Genomic DNA, 17,772 nt, shown 5'->3' with positions numbered 1-17,772 from the left:
TTTCTCTGCAACATTTGTGCTTTAGGTGTCTAGATGTATTTCTAGATGTATTCTGGCTGCTCCCTGGTGTTATGCAGGTCATGCACTTTTTCTGACTGGTGCACACTTTTTTTTAAGTAGCCTTAGATCATGTTTATACTGGTTCAGCAACTGTGCCTTTTGTTTAAGCAGCTTTAGAGTAGTCTAACAGATTGATTTCTCTCTTCCCACCCCCAGTATTTGAATAGACATGTACTACATTTTGAAAAACATAAATATGACTATCTCCCAATACATGATATATGCTGTTTATACGTTCTATTTCTAGCCTGCATTAGAGAAGGCATATATTTGGGGCCTGGATAAGGCCTGTTTTCATTTGGTCCTTCATAAGTTTGTCTGGTCATGAAGGACATCAATACTGGTGGGACTTAAATATAGTACAAGATTTTCTGGTAACTGATTAATGTATTTTCATGGCTCTGCATAGTTTATGCTTGGGAGACCAGCGTGAACAGGTTCACACCAGGATTAAATAAAGCAGGTAATATTTCTTAGAATAATGGCTTAAAGGGAGTTTGTTAACACATCTCCCTCCCCATGCCAAAGGTTAAACACGGAAACTGCCATCTGTGTCGGTTTATTTCCAAGTAAATTAGTGTATTCAAGCTTTCATTTTTTTTGGTGTCGCTGCCTAGCAGTCATCTTTTTCCTTACTTACAGTAGTGGCTGTGAAAATGCTTTAGTGTTCTTTAAATTCAGTTTTAAGAAGTGAGACAAGCTTCTTGCAGCTGTGTTCAATTTCAGGTAAGGCTTTTTCATTCTGCTAGCTTTTCCTTTTCTAAAGAAACACTTCCAATGTATCGCTTTCTCTTGGAGTACGTTCTCCTATTTGACACAGGGAGTACGGATATTTAAAATGGCACAGTTTAGTGTCAGAGGTGGTGACATAGCTTGTATGGTGGGTCTGGCCTCTCAAATGCAGTGTGTTTTGGAGCCAAGTAACAGTAAGTTTTTATTTCAAAGCAGAACTTGGAACAAGCCGTGAGATTTGGCAGGCTGGGCAGCACAGTTCTTCAGCACCACCCTCTTCCTCTAGTAAGTTGCATTGGGCTCTGTCACTTTCCCAATTGCCAGGCAACCTTTTACTGTTGAGGCTAGTTGCTATCACAGTCTACCTACCTGCTGCTTATGCAACTCGAGGTGGTTTTAATACACCATCTCCTTCCCAAACCCTCAAACAAAACAAAAGCTCAGACCTCCAGAAAGAGCTACAGTAGCCAAAGGCATGTGTAGTTAGAGAACAGTAAGATGCTACAGCCCTTCCCCCTCTAGCATATTTATCCACCTGCTTATATCACATACTTTATTCACTTAAGAGGTGCTGTGCTGTTCTGTTGAAAGCCTGTACAGAAGGCTGTAGTTTGCTTTTCTTCAGCATGGCTCGCTTTTTTAAAATACTTGTTCTAATGAAGGATGCTATTGTACACGTAAGGGTTGTCATTTCTCTCTTGTGTGTGTATATACACGTGTGCATATTGTTAAGATCTCTTGGCTTCAAAAGTTCTGCTTATTTCATTCTAAACAAGATTGGAGGAACTCTTATTTGCTGAACTGATGAAGAGTTACTACTTCTGACACTTTGACGTTGTCCACGACAATACCTAGGCATGTTGCTGTTATAAGCCTTTTCCAGCTTAAAATAAGTCTGCCTAGAATGAAATTCTGTTAGTGCTAAATTTTCAGCTTGATGCCGGGGCAGATCCTTGACCACTCCTATATATGTTCTTTATTCTGAGCCTTCAGGGTAGCGGCACAGGGCCCAACTGTTGGAGCTGACAGGTTGTTTCTGTGCATCTGGCAGAAAGCTTTAGGGCATTCTTTCAGCTCCACCATGTTCTGCTGTAGAGCATTTTACCACTTCATTATTTTGTAGGTTGAGTCGATGTGGCTTAGAATATATTCTTACGTTATATTTCCTAGGGGATTCTTTCCCAGTGTTTCCTAGTTCCTGTATTGCAAGGCAGTCTGTTACATCCTTTCAACATCTTTCAGCATATGTCAGTGTGCCTGTGTTTTGGTTTTGTGTTTTTTTTTTTTTTTTTTTCCTCTGGTAGGATTCCTCAGTCTTGTCTGTGTTTGTTTCATCTGGTCACTATAACTGGAGTTTTCTGTTTTGCTTGGTTATTTTCTAGGTTCTCTAAGATTCTGGACCTTCTTGCTGCCAGCTCTGCTTCTCAGTCCTGCATTTAACCTGTGTAATTTAACAGCTTTTTAGTCCAGCTACCTGTTACGGTCGTCCTTGAGCTGTGCTGCTTATCTGCTCTGCTTCGTATGTGGCTGCAGGCAGCTGCATGTACAAGTCTGTTTCCTTCTGGTGAGCTATGAGTCCCTGCTGTAGATGGGAGACCGTATTTGTGGAAGACTCCAAATTTTCTGTAACTCAGACTGTGATTACTAGACTACTACCCCTTCCCTTCCCCATTGGATCTGCCCCCTTTACTGGCTGTGTGTCAAGAGGGCAGAAAAATTAAGGCAGTTGTTTCCCAGTACAACAGTGAAAGAATTCGTCATCTGCATGCAAGTTTTTCATGGAAACCTTTTTCAATTCTTCCTGTGAAGAAAACTTGAGGACTGGGACAAAAGCCTGTTGAAAACCAGACCTATGATAAGTTTCTATTGGAGTTCTTACCTGTGGGCCTTCCTTCATAGTCTCATTCACCAATAAGTTCTTGAGTGAGGGTGGTAAGTTGTTACCCACACTTGCTGATCTTGCTGTTACCTCACTGCAACAGAATCTTCCTTCTGCTTCTCTTCTGCCCACAAGTTGTTCCACTACTTGACAGTATATGTCAAAGAGGTGGTTCAAGCAGTCGCTTTGATGCTTCAAACTTCAGCCATTTTGTGATTCAAACAGTGCTCCTCAGAGAAGCAATAATGTGCTTTATTTTAAAACAAGCCTTAAAACAGAAGTGCAGACTAGAACACAAAAGGAGGCTGATATGGCAGCACACAGTCCCCTCCCTGCACACCTCAAAGTTTGAGAATGTGCCTTCTCCCCGGAGAAGGTTCTTGTTCACAGGTATGTGCTCTAGCAGCTTATGTGGTCCTTCTTCCAATATTCATTAAGTTTCTCTGTTTAGCTAATTTTAACTCACAAAGGAATGGAGAACACTTCTCAGAAAAAACCTGGGGGAATTGTCTGCCATGTTGGTCCACTAGGTCAAATGAGGAGTGCCGGAGTCTGCCCTGGAGATAGGGGGTTAGATAGGGTCATGGGAAGGAAAAGAAAGAGTGAGACTGGGGGAAAAACAACTAGGTTGGCTCAGTTACTTCTCTGGTCACTCCTGACAGACTGCAGGCTCTGGCCCTACCTAGCCAGCAGTGCTGCAGTTAAGCCCTTTTCTCCTAAGTGAATTGCTTTTTTCCAATAAGTAGCACCCTGAGTTTGAAAGCTCATGTGTAAGTCTGAGAACACATGATTCAAGATTCAATGGCTGTATGCAACAGATCGTTTGGGTTTTCCTGTAAATTTCATGAGCCTGTTTAAAACCAGTCCTGTGTTTACATAGGAAAGTTTATTTTCAGTAAGGTAGAACAGCTACAATTGCTCCCGAGTTCTCTCAATCCTCTCAGCCATTCCTTCCTTGGAGATGGGAAACATTTTCCTACAACTAACCAGGGAATGAACAAGAACAAAGCCTGCATTATTGCTGTTGCTTCTGTGTGGTAAGATAATTATAGGGGCTCTTGCACCTGGAAGCAACTGGGCACTTGAAGTGTGTTTTGCCACCTCAGTGTGGTGTGAGTGGGAGAATCCCTTTGCCAAATGATCCTGAAAAATAAAACATAAGATTCTTGATAGCTGTGTTTTTGTACATGGCATACCTCCTTGTTGGCTGGAGCTGCTCTTGTTAAGCTGGTGTTATGTGCAGATTCAAATATCCTGGCTCGAATGAGGACACCAAAAAGTGTGTTTAATTGTCCATAACTAATGTGGTAAAAGACAGAGGAAAAGTTTTAGTATCACTTGTTTTGTCTAAAGCTGGGCTGGAACTGTTCAGTCACTTCCTGCAGCGCCGAGAGGCCTGGCTGTGAGTTGGCTGGTTTGCCACATATTCATAAGCCCACAGAAGAGTAAATGTTGCCAATGGAGCTAGAGCGTATGAAAGTTTATTATGCAGTTTTCCCTCCTTCATGCTTTCTATCTTTAGTTCTGCTTGTGCCGTCACTGAGGCTGAATCCACTACTGGTTGTATAATACAGTAATTGTGAATCTCTGCATGCATAATTTCCAGGAGGAGATGCAAAGGAATCTCTTCTTCTAGGATCAGTCTCTTCAGTTGCCTCAGGTCCACAAGAATTTGTCAGATGGACAGGTCCTTTCCAAATGTTAGGAGTATGGCAATTTACAGTAGCACAGGTCTGTTTGGCCCACTCTATTCCCAGAGCAGTCAGACAGGGTTGACAGACTGCGAAGGTCACATACAGCTCAACCACAGACTTCCCAAGTGGCTCTTCCAAATCTTGCCTTTTCTTGTTATACTTGGACATTGTTCAGTTTTTGCTATATTTGAGGACCTGCCTTCCCTGGGGATAGAATAAGGCTTTTGTCTTAAGCTTTAAAAAAAAAAAATATGAAATTCTTTGTGATTCTTATGGCACTACAATTAAAACAACTACTTCTGCTCTCGAAAATAGAGGGGTGTTGGGGAAAACTCTTCATTATCTTCTACTTAGTCAAAGAAAGAACTAACTTTCTTGGCATGGAATGTATCCTGAAATTGTTCTTCTATAAAATATTCCTTATTGTTTATCTGTACATTTGACTATGCAAAGTAGAGCAGTGATACGCAGGTATCTTGGGTATGTTTCTCAAGAAATTGCTGGTGCATGTTTATGGTGAAACTTGATGTGTTCCCTGCAGCCAGACAATTAGTCTTCAAGGTTGGACTGATGCTGAATGCGTGGAGGAGTAGCAGAACTCTTGGGAGAACTTGTTTGAGATGTAGTGTGTAAGCTTGTGTATGTACAGCAGAGGTTCTAGTGTTTGCTGCTACACTGGCAAATCTGTGTGTGGACAGACTGTCATCAGGCATTGGAAGCTTTTCTTGCAGTTTCACCACTTCCTTGGGTTTCATAACCTAAGGATGCTAATGGATGAGTGCTGATAAATCTTTGTGAGAGCTGAAGATGTTATTCCCACATTTTTTTCTTATGGTCTATTTTTTGGCATTTTCAGTATCAGGCCACTAGAGTTTTGAACCAGTTACGTGTGAGCATTGGCAATGAAGAAGCTCGGGCACTGTTTTGGTGATGAGCTAAGAAGCTTTGGCAGAGGGCTTGAGCAAGCATCTTTGGGTGATGGGGGGCTTAAATTATCATAGCAAGACTTGCAAGAGTTTGTCTAGTAGTGCCTTAAACTGACAAAGGCTTTTTTTGTAAGCTTAGCTGAAGTTAGTTGCAAGTCATGTCAGAGAATGCACATCTTCTCTATGTAAGAGGTGGTTTTACATATTCACTGGAAACTAGTGGATTGCCCTTAGTTTGTTAACTTTTTTTTAATGTATGGATGTTGCAGCATGATGAGTTACGTGCTTTCAGGTATTTTGTGCTATCACATTGAGTAAAACTGTTTCATTTCAGATCTTGTTGCTGGGAAATAACTGGATGTGATGACTGCCCAATTGACTAACCATATAGGGTAATAGCTGGTGGCACTAAGCTGCTGCTGGTGGCACTAAGCTGCTGCTTGTTCACAATTAAAGAGCAGTTCTGTGTAAGGTACAAAGGTTCAGCGCAGTTAAAGCCAAGAGGTGCATGCAATGCCCAGAAACTGCAGTTTGTAAGTTCTGGGCATTCAAAGTATACATTTAAAAAAGTCAAAGATGTAGGTTGCACCAGGTGATACTTGCATTAATGTGAATATGCTGCATATCATCTAGTATTTAATTTTTAATAAGTAGTATTGGTTGTATCCATGTGGAATATTACACCTCTATAGGATTCATGTAACAAATATACTGGATGCAGCAGATTAATTTCTTGAAATGGCCTGGTGTGTTCCTTCTCAGGTGGTTCATGAATCTCTCCTGAATGGTGTGGTCCTCTTATCCAGCTACCTGCTTGGACAGGAGCAGGGGAGTGATCTGGGCACGTTGGAAGTCCATGCCACAAGTCAGTGAGAGTAGACTGTAAGTCAAGCAAGATGTAACCTATATACCTTTCACTGGAGAGGTGCAAGCTGGAAGTCTTGAATGGTCTGTCAGGGCAGCAAAAGTTTTGGTCCCACTATCTTGATGATGGCTGGAGAGCTCATGTTTTTGATGGTAGTCTTTGAGAAGAGAGTGGGAAAAGGAATCAATACATGGTGAAGTTTGAAGTGACATTGACCAGGATGTAAATGCCAGTGTTATGGCAGAAACTGTATGCAAGTGAACCTTTTCCACAAAGGTTTTTGAGATTGGAATACAGTCTGATGACAGAAGGGAACTCTGCCCTACCTCCAGGTGTATGCAGGCATGTATTTAAAACTCTTGTTAAAAGGGAATAAAGTATCTGTTTTCAGGTTGTAATCTGCTGTTGTTTCTGAAACGGTCAGCTCCAAACTTTGTGTCACTATGACTTAAAACATCAACTGCTTGCTTCTCTTCTCCTTTAAAGAGTGAATTCCTTTAGTGTTCAGCAATTTTGGCACTAGATTTAGATTAACAAATCTGCACCTTCATGTTGGTCTTCCTATCCCCCTCCTCCCTCCTATTGTAGTCTTCCCAACTTTGTGTTTGTAAGACAGCTATTCATCAAATCAATATTAGTGAGTTGCTGAGCTAATAAGCCTACTGTAGTAGAGAAGAGGTGGGCTGAGATAAAAACCCAGATGGTTCATTGTGAGTTGACGCTAACAAGCCTTTGATGTAGCTAAACTGATGCTCTGCATTTGTTTTGGGTGTCTTTGCACTGGGCTTCCTAGTGTGTCTGTAATACTTATCTGGTCTTTTCTCTGTTATCTGTAGCACCCTGTTAGCTAGGATGATAGGAAGTTGTCTACGCAGAGCTTAGAGCTTCTGCTATTACACTCCTCCTGCTAGGAAGCTGCTGACAGTGAAAACAGGGTCTCCCAAGCATGCTGGGAGCTCTTGGCTCGACGATTGTGAATAGGAAGACATTGTTCCCCAACTTAAAAAACATTTTTCCTATGTCTGTTCTGTGGTCATGTACTACCATCACATAAATACACAAAGCTTCATCAAATTAGTTTTTATTGTTAGTGACTATAACTATCTGGCAACCCAAACGCATGCAGCACAAGTGTATGTCAGAAAGACACAAAACATTAAGACACAAATTCTGATACAAGAAATTGAATGTTTAATACTATGTTAGTGTTGGTATTAACCAAACTACCCATCGACTGGAAACAAGTTGTTTTTAAGCATTTTACAGGTGTCTTAGAATTGGACAAAAAAAAAAATCAATGAAAACAGTTGGAAAAAAATTGTGCAAGGCTAGTATGCTTACTCTTTTGATGTTGTTTTCCAATGGTACAAAAGATGTTAAGTTACCTGAAACGTGCATGTACTCACTGATACATCAGTAACTTTAAGTGAAACAGTTCTGGTAGAACTGCCTTCAGCTCTGTATTGTCCTGACCCTGCAGAGGTTTGAAAAAAATGTCTGTGTACGTCATCACTGAAGGTCTATTGCTGGCATAGAGAAATACGGGGGGGGAAAATGCAGTTCAGTGTTCTACCTACATATTAAAGTTGAAGTATTAAAGTATTTTATGTTAACCTATTTCCACTTCAGTATTGGAAAAGAGAATTGCCTGAAAGAATTGGGCAAACATTATTTTACCTATTACCTTATTTTCAAGATCTCTAAATACATTGAGTAAGAGACTGCACTTCGATTTTGATGTTTTTTCAAGGTTTGGTTTTAGGAATGCATGATGGAATTTTCAACTGCGTTACAGTTTAGCAAGCATATCTTTGTAAATCACTTGTGGCTATTTCCATGGTGAGTTAACTAGCCTCTGTTTTCTCAAGGGATATTTCTAACTTTCAAGCTGGAGTACTTCCACTTTCAGCTATTTTTCTTTGGCCTGGCTTTGATTTATACAAATGCTAATTATAGGGGCTTTGAATCTGTGTGTATAATAGTTTCAGAAGGTCATACACATTTTTAATGAACTAGCTGAAATGCTGCTTATACATTGCTAGGTTCTTACATAAACAGATCACTGTCTTTTAAGTGTTGTTTCATTGATCAGTCCAAAAAGAGAAAAAAAAATTAATAGCAATACCTGTGTAAAGCTGCTTTTTAGTTTCATCTCCAAAAGTTATATCTTCATTGTCTTTGCAGGCATCAGAAGGTGTCACCTTCATTGGACCTGACACACATGCTATTCAAGCTATGGGAGACAAGATTGAAAGCAAATTGTTAGCCAAAAATGCGAAAGTCAACACGATCCCTGGCTTTGATGGAGTAGTCAAGGTGAGAAATCATTTAATTACTGTTTGCCCACTGTAGGAACACTTGCGGAAGGTCTGATGCAGAATGTAATTATAATTGTAACCTCTTTTTCAATAAGATGTAACTAAAAGTGGGATACAGATTTTTATTAGCAAGAGAGTTTTGGAGAAGAAAGTCCTTCGTAATAAATGATGTATTAAGGACTGCTTCTATGGAGTCTTTAAAAATATTTTGCTTCAAACTTACATGAAGGCAGGTAAATGTGTTAAATATCAGATGTGGATTCAACTATCTGCACATGTCTTTACATTTCTCAGGTCTTTACTTCTTGTTGGCCAAGATCTTGACAGCCCTAAGTTAACAATGAAGTTTGTTACGCTGTATGAAGCTGGCATTTTATGGTCTGATGCTGATGGTAGATTTCCATGTGTTGCAAAACTTAGGGTGAGGGGAACTTGGTGGGTCTCTGTCTGAATCTACAGCTGGTGTTCCTCCTGGGGTTTTAGAAGGAGCGATTTCCAACATTTTTTCTAAAAATATTTTGTTTCTTTCTTTGTATTTTGTAAGGTGAAAAAAAGTATGTCTTGGTTTTGGTTTATTTGCTGTGATTATATAGTGATAATCACTGTTATAGTGATATGTAGTGATTATATAGTGATATATCGTGATTAATTATAGGGCTCTTATAAGCTTTCCTGTGTGTCTTTATATATTCTTGGTGTTAATGTACGTAAATAAGCTTTTTTTTCCTTTAAAACCTTCATTGTATATGCCTAAAACTTTGGTGTATTATAAAATATATACCTTTTGGGTTTAAATTTTTTATGCTTGACATGTCAAGCTTAAACTTTTCTCAAAAAAAATTTGAGTAAAACTTTGAGCTGCAGGAAAAAGTGAAAAGTTTTGTTTCAGTGACACTTTAATGTAGTTGACAGGAAAGCTTTTCAGGTTTTATTTATGACAGTTGATATTGACCTCTGATAATCATAAATCTTATTTACACGATGAAGTAGGAAATGTCCAGACAATTGGGAACAACTGAATATATTGATGGAATGCAGACTGTATTTTAAGGAGCAACATATATCAGGGTAATTGTGTTCAACATCATGTCAGCTAAGTTGGGTTTTAAACTCTGTTAGGAGGGGAAAAAACAAATGCAACTAAATGAGAGAGGTCAATAGAGTGCAAAGGGGCTAAGCCTCAACAAAGTTACTGTTCTGATGAGCATACCTGGAGAACTTAGCTGATGAGAACAATAAAATCATGACATATCTAAGGACAAAATGCACAAGAGAGAATTCTTCAGAACTCATGATGGAAGTGCCTGGTGCGTGTAACGCCTGGCAGTGGGATACGCTGCAACAGGTAAAAGTGCAAAAACTTTTTCTCTTCTGGAGGGCTCCATATGTGTGTTAGGCTGACATTTGTGGCAATCTCAAGTCTGGTAGTGGCAAGCTGAACACAGCATTCCGTCAGGTTTTTGTTGTGTGTACATACTCCTTGTGTATGTGGTCCTTTAGCACTTGTAAGATTTAACAGCAGCCAAGCTATTGTGCATAAGATCCTCTGTTCTGTCTGCTATCCTGTATATTCTTCCAGAAATCCTGAAAGCAACTTCTAGAAAAACATCTAATTAGGAGTTAACTTTGAATTAATCATCTAAACCCCACTGTCATAGTTTGGGCCAGGTTGACCAATGACAAGATGACAGATGCTCTCCCCCACCTCTTACTCCAAGGAGAGAAAGAAGAGAGATATATTTATGAGTTTAGAAGAAACTAAACTAATGAAATACTACTAATAAAATAAAAATGAAATAATGAAATAAAAATATACACAAAACTGTATCAAGCTTCCAGGGAGATGTCACTGGCAGTCACTGGGAAAGTTCCAGACTGGACTCAGTGACAAAGGGGAACTGGAACACACTGACTGGGATCAAAAGGCGGATGAGCCGATGGGGTCCTCCTGTTGGCGATTGGCTATATGCAATGGTAGTCTTTAACACCAAATGAACTGCAATGTAGGATTGAGTTGAAAACTCCAGTCTTCAGGTATTGAAAGGAACTATGCAGTAGTTGCTTAATCCTGAAGTGTCTCCATATCATATCAATTTCACATACCTCAGCCTTGCACTAGTTCTGATTATTTGTTGATGGAAGAAGAACATGTGACTTAAAAAAAAAAACAAACCCAAAACCAAAAAAACCCAAAAAAACCCCCAAACCAAACACAACAAAACCCACCAGACTAGAAAAAGGAGAGTCCGCAGTGTTATAGTTTCCATCAGAAAGAGGAGATGAACATTTTGGGTTAACCAGTTCTTTGGTTACCAGTTCTAGGAAGGAAGCGGTAGGAAATAAACTTCTGATAATTGAAATTCTCATCCTTGCTATGGATCTAAATATGTGCCTGTGTTTGTTCTCTGATCTCTTCCTTGTGATAATGTGTCTTTTGCTCAGATGAATACCCGAGTAATTAGGTCATACAGGATGCTGATCTTTGGTTAGGGCTTGATGTGCTATCTTACCACTTTAGACTAAGATAGGAAGGGCGAAGCTGTGTGATACCAGGTACAATCAGAAGAGCAACACACAAAGAATTGGAGACTGTATAGGATTTCTGCCATTCTGTGAGAGATCTGTTTTGGTCACAGAGTTGTGAAACTTTCAAAAATCTTGGAAGGCTCTTTGTCTTGAGAAATATAAATTTTAAAGGTCCTAGGAAGGAGTTAAGTGTCTGCTTGATACTTGAGTTGATTAGAGATGGTTTCATCTTTATAGTGGAGTCTAATAGCTGGAAGAAAACTGCATTCATGCTTCTGACAATGTCAGAAGGTAAGAAAGATAAGTCACACATTCTTTGTGGATGTTAAAGCAAATGTGGAGTAACAACTTCTAGTGCTTTGTTATTCAACTCAGGTCTGCACTGAAAATCTTCTCACTTGAAGAGTTATCTTTATCTGACACTTGTATTTGCAGCGCTATTTAACATAGGCCCTTCATGAATAAAGGGTGTTTTCCCCCTCTTAGGCTGCTTAGCACTTACACATAGTATACACTGGAGTTGCTAAGCTTTTGTAATAAAATCTTAGAGAAACTGCAAGCAGAAAAACTCCTAGTGAGTTGCAACTAGAAATTTAAGAGAAAGAAGCCCTTCAAACAGTATACCTAAGGACCGAGGAGGATGCTTGGTATAACAGACACAGCTAACTATTCTCATATAGGCAAATGCTGTAGCATATATGAAACTGAGAATGGGAAAGAGATGGAGTGAAAGCGGAGAGGGTAGTTTGACAAAGAGCAGTTTTCTTCTCATCCCTGGTTCAGTTTCCCAGTTGGCTGGGGCAAGCGTTACCCAGCCTACACATGTAAGGAACCCGAGTCCGGTGCTGTCAGCTAGAAAGCCAACAAAAGCATTCAAAGGTAGTTAACTTCAAAATCTGTAAGTACAAATAGTTTCCTAAAAACCTGATTGGGAGAGAGTGAGTGGTAAATAGTCTTAATCCAAAGAATTAGTGTTAACCCACATGAGCAATGACTATGCTAAAGTTAGAGCTGAGAAGATGTATTGTCTGTAAATAAGTAAAGAGGAATAGGTGACAAGAATAAAGTGGTGGCTGAGTAATGAGTATGAGGAGATGTCATGGTGAAAAACTGGCAAAAGAATGGCAAGTGAGAAAGACTTTTATGTTGTTTCGCCATGTACAGTCAGTTTGTTTTTTATGGCTGGTGGAACTCAGCAGGATATAGACCCAGAAGTTTAATGTCTCTTGGTGTCTAGTTAGTTTCACTGATGTCCGTAGTCACACTGAAGGTTTTCAGCAAGGCTATGAATTTACCGTATTTAAGTTTCAGGTATCTGTATGGGATATTGCATTGGGATATTGACATTGGTATTAAACAATCACTGTATTGCTGGAGGGGTTGTTGGAGACTAGACATAAACCGGGGGTTTTCTAAGCCCAACACCCTCAGCCATGAAAACTATAATGTAGTTCTTCATAATTAATACAATGTTTTACAGCTCTAGGAGTCTCTTGAACAGCCTTATCCTGGCATTCCTCTACATCAGGATAGTTTTGCTTTTTTGTCTCCACCTGCTGGTACCCGTCTGAGAGGCACGTACATGAAACTAGGAGGTTGGAAATTCTTATGCTAAATGAGTATTTTATGTCTTTTTAACTTAATGAAATCAGCCATTTGTAAAAACACTATGACATCGTTTTATAACTCTTATGATTTTTATAAACTCGTACGGTTACTTGAACGTTTTTATTTGTACAATAAAAGGTGGTGCTAAAATTATATATTTCTTTACAATCTCCAGTTCATTTTGGGAAAATGGTAGTGTAGCTAATGTGTTTTTGGAGGAAACAGCAGTAAACCATTGAGGACTTTTGCTTTTAAAAAATAATTCAAAATGCCATTAGTACCAATGTGATGGTGTGTATTTTGGACATTTGGACTTGTGTTATGCAGTGTCATAGGATTCAGATTTTTTGCACCCCACCACCCCCCACCCCCTGGCAAATGTTGTCTACCTATAAGTTCTTTTCACTAAAAATCCAAAATAACTGCACTAACTTTTTATGACTACTCAAACTGCTGCTTTATTTGTAATCTGCAAGTGAAATGCATGATACTAAAACATACTTTCTCAGGGAAAAAGATCAAAAGACTTACCAGATATTGAAATATGTCAGTTGTTTATTGATTTCTTTTGTTTATTAGTTTTCATCTTTAAAGCACAGCCTATTTTTGTTTTCTATTTCAGAAATGCTCTTTGAAGGCTAAAGAATTTGAATATGCATTGACTCTTTTTGTATCTTAGCTTGAGTTCTAATATTAGAACTGTAAAAGAAACAGATGTTGAAATATAGTGTGAATTAATAACTGGGCTGGGCAGATGACTTCAGTTTATTCAAGCCAGAACTGAGACAATTAGTGCTGTTGATACGATGCCGCTTATTACTCAGAGTTGTTGTATGCATGTATAAAAATACAGTGGCAGTGAAAAGTTCCCCAATAATGATTTGCAGCTTGCCTTCCTGGGGGCTGCAGTGTCTCAGTTAGCCACTTGTTTGCAGGTAACAAAGTGAAAAAAAATTACCCTGTTTGCTCCCCGCCCCCCCCCCCCGCCCTTAATTCTATTTTGCAAATATATGAGGGAATTTGCAAGAGAAAAGAAATGTAAAAGTTTCCTTCTCGACTATAATCGTGGCTCTTCATCAGTCATCACTCTTCCTGCATTTTGTTCAAGAGGCTCTAATTGTCTGCATTTGGCAGGTTTAACACTTCCTGACAGAGAGGCTATTAAGGGGAAGTATTCTCGCATAACTGTCACAGGCAGGAACAAAGAACCTTCAAACTCAATGTGTGGAAACCACTAACATTCTTAAATGACCCTTTTCATGCATTTTATCCCTTTAAGCTAAAATTTGGAGGGTGCAGGGTCATGGAAAGCAGCAAGGTGTAATAAAACAGTAAACTGACTTTTTTTTTTTTTCGGGCGGGGGGGGCGAAGGTTTTTTTTGCTAGATTTATCTCTTGACTTAAAAACAATTGTTATTTGGAAAAATCTCATTAACAGATGTGACTGGAGTAAAAAGACTTAAAACTGATGTTGCTTTCAGGACTGCTTTGAACTTAACAAGCACCGATTTGTGGAGCAGACTAGCTAATGAAAGGAAATTAAATTTTCTGACAACTTCCCCTGCCAGCCCCCTTATTCTTCATGGGGCTGTTACTAGGTACTGAAGACTTTTAAAGAGGATTTTGTTTTATTATCGGACATAAATGAACCAGGTATGAACATTTCTTATGTATTTTTTTTAAGTTCTGACCTGGGTGCTTTTAAAACGGATTGCCTTGAAAGCTTTAAAAATATCAGGTTTCATTTTAATGTTCATAAGTCAGCCCCCATAGTTTCAGACACACTTAGCAGCTGGTGGTTTCCAGACATTACTGCCTTCCATACAAATGTTTTAATGCATGTCATGGAATAGTATAAATATTAGCAAATTTGGATGGAATTTTCAAACTTAACCTGTGCCACTGTAATTTAACCCTTTTTCTTTCAAGTATTGTATAATGGAAATATATTATTATCAGCAGAAGAAACCAGAATTAACTACTGCATGAGTAGAGGTTTAGTTATTAAAAAATAATTCAAATATTTTGTTTTTTGTTCGCTGGGTTTCCTAGTATTTTTTTTCCTGTACTGGGCCATAGTAGTATGAGCCAGCTGAAGCAATAGGTGGCATCAACAAAAGAATTTTGCTAATTTGTAATGTGTGGACTCTTAAATGGAAACAATTATGTCAATCTTCTTATATCAGATACAGTTTAAAATGATGCACTTAACGTTTATTCTGTCTTAAGAATGAAAAGCTTACCAAAGTGAAATGCTTGTGTTCTTTCTTCAGTAGACAAAAAATAAAATCGTCTTTAAAGAAGTTCTGCAAGTTTTCGGGACCTGAATCACTCCCAAACAATAGAGAATCAACTCCCCCTACTGACAGCAACCAGGAAAATACAAGAAAAAGCTGTGAGGACAGAAACAAGCTGGCAGGGGACAAACTTTAACGATCTGATTTACGGTCCATTATTGATTGTAAACTTCTAAATTCTAGCATTAAATTCCTACAACTGCAGAAAATCATTTTGTGATCCTGGTTGTGTTTCCTGTCAGCTGATTCCTCGTTGCTTTGAGTTTCTCAGCGTACTAATGATGAGGTAGAATTTACATTCCACTTATGGTATTAATTTTACATTCCTCTGGCTGAAAAGGGTCAGAAGGTTGTAAAATCAAACATTAAATGAATCAGAGGAGACAGTAGTGCAATATATGACTGCCCTCAGGACATAGTGCAATGGCTGATGGGATTAACGTTGGGTCTCATTTCCTGCTTTTACAGGATGCAGATGAAGCTGTCAGAATTGCAAGGGAAATTGGTAAGTTCTTAAATTAGCTATGGTGGGATTTGTGTGCCTCTCAGCAGACATGGTTGACTAAATTGAATGTGTAATAAGTAATCCCTATAGAACAAATAATGTTTTAATAGTTTTTAAGTTCCCTGTTGCCTATAGGACTGGAAGAATCTAGGCATTAATGCCCTGTCTCTTAAATCATCACACTTTACCTTTACAAACTGGACTCTACAGAACAAGTGCAGCTATGATTTGTGGAATGCATGTAACATGCAGTAATGAGTAGGTCACTAAAGGAGTTATTTCAAAGTATATCTGCAATAGCATGTCATAGTCAGAAATTATGTGCGGCACACTTCTCTTTATATGGAGGCTGACACCAGTGATGTTATAATCTTCATTCTTCATCACTGTGTGGACTGCAATTAGCTTGAATATCATCCAGACCACCAGCCTTTCTTCTGTGCTTTCTGGAATAAAGTCACTATTCAGCTTCTGAATATCTTACAAAATGGTGAAAAGAGCAACCAGCAAACTGTCTGGGACTCATTTTGATGAAGGTTAAGTGTAATATGTGTTTAATGAGTTTTGGCTTTTATTTACTAAAGCTTAATATTAGGGAAAATATTTAACCATATGCTTGAAATTACACATGTTCTTAAATGCTTTCTAGAAGAAGAATCTAACGCAATAAGAGATTTTTTCTTGTTTTTTTTCTGCCTTTTCATTTTGAGACAGTAGCCATGAGAAGCTATTTAGGTTAATCACAGGTACATGATTCAAAGGATTTATCTACATTTGAAGCTTCTCTTACTGATTTAGCTACAAATACATCTCACCTGTGTCAGGAGCTATGGTTGTGCCTTATGTGCCAAACAGAAATTGGGACTTGCACTGCTACAGGTGACTTTTCATCAGTGTAACCCCTTTCCACTTTGAGTTTAAGTTGGAGTTGTTACCGTGCACTGGTTAACTGCCCTGACACCCCTCAATGTAGGCTTGGCTGGCTTTGAGGTGCACGCAATTGAAGTCAGCCTTTATGTCCCTGTTGGGAAATCAAGTGATTACTGATCACTGTCATGGGAGCAGAAACAAAAGGAAGAGGTTATCAACCAAATTGGAACATTCAGAACTGTAAATAAAATTGGTTTTAGTCCATAAAGGCATACATAGTATCATGGCTTTACTTTAGTTCAGTTTCATATCAGTAGTCTTTCTTACTCTTGTTTTTAAAATATTTTCTGCAAGTATTTTTAAAGCAGTTTTGATTAATGTAAGCTGGAAGGCGTTCAGTGGCTTCCTAAATACCCTTTAAAATGTATTTGTGCTCAATTTTCTTCTCGGTTCTTCTGGTGTTCTGTTGACTGGTTCCCATCTTTGATATCAGTAGTGCTTTGGAGGTCATTATATTAAAGCAGTCTTAAATCTGTAGATATTAAAGTCAATTAGAGACAGCTGGGTGGTGCTTTATCTAGATGGCAAATTCTTAAACCATTGTGATACAAAAAAGGTTTGTACTATGATGCCATGTATTGAAAGCAAAATGCCCTTTCTAGCATTTTCCCCACCCATGTTTCAACCAGTTGGTCAGTTTGGTTAAGCTTCTTTCTAATCATGACCACTGATTAGAATAAACCCCAATGATTTGTAATTTCAAATGATTTTAAATAGGATGAAATTAAAGTCTCTTATGTATATAATGCATTTGTCCTTTTATGTAAGGCACTTGATACGCAATGGAATACTTTCAGATTATTTTCAATTTCACTTATCCAGAGCCTCAGTCTTCCAAGAATGCTTAAGTAATTATATGAAAAAAAAAAAATCATCGTGTGTAGGCATTTAAAACTCTAAAACATTGTGTAATGTTCTCTTGCTGCCTGCGTTTTTTTTTTCTGCTTTTCCCTGCTATGCTCTGGCCAAAGATCCAGTAGTAGCAGAGCATGGCACTTGAGGGTTGGGACGCTGCCTTTACCTGTTTCAGTGACTATTATGGATACAAATTTTGTAAGTATGGGAGTAAAACCTGCCTTTTGCCCCTCATGTGAGTTGTGCTCTCCCAAGCTGTCAAGAGAGAATGTGACAGAGATATTAGGCTACATCAGGAACTGGAAGAAGTTCAGGCACAAATTGCTGTATGGGCTCCTTTCTATAGTCCATCTTCTCTATTTGTCTCTGTGGGCTGTTCTTCTCTTGGGATCGTTTCTGTAGTGCTTAATCGCATTGTCTCTCTTCCCATGCTACTTTTAAGGCTGTTTGTAAGCTGTACGTTAAGAACTGCTGGCTTTTTGACTTCCGAAGCATCAGTAAAACTCCAGAAAGTTTCTCTTTTCAGTTTGTTTGAAAGAACTAAACAACTATGAAGTGCAGGCAGTTAAACTAAATG

At 38.8% G+C, this 17,772-nt stretch overlaps 1 protein-coding gene across 1 annotated transcript in view; it reads left to right on the top strand.

Moving 5' to 3' along the window:
* Positions 1-17,772, top strand: part of PCCA (propionyl-CoA carboxylase subunit alpha) — a 294,366-nt gene that overhangs the window by 74,240 nt on the left and 202,354 nt on the right. Inside the window, exons 7-8 of the mRNA XM_074562236.1 lie at positions 8,341-8,472; positions 15,374-15,410. Coding sequence (XP_074418337.1) covers positions 8,341-8,472; positions 15,374-15,410 — 169 coding nt within the window. The remainder of the gene's footprint in view (positions 1-8,340; positions 8,473-15,373; positions 15,411-17,772) is intronic.

This window comes from Larus michahellis, chromosome 1, assembly GCF_964199755.1.
Source record: "Larus michahellis chromosome 1, bLarMic1.1, whole genome shotgun sequence".
Lineage (NCBI taxonomy): Eukaryota > Metazoa > Chordata > Aves > Charadriiformes > Laridae > Larus > Larus michahellis.
The sequence above is the reverse complement of the archived record's forward strand: the minus strand, read 5'-3'. Positions and strand labels throughout refer to the sequence as shown.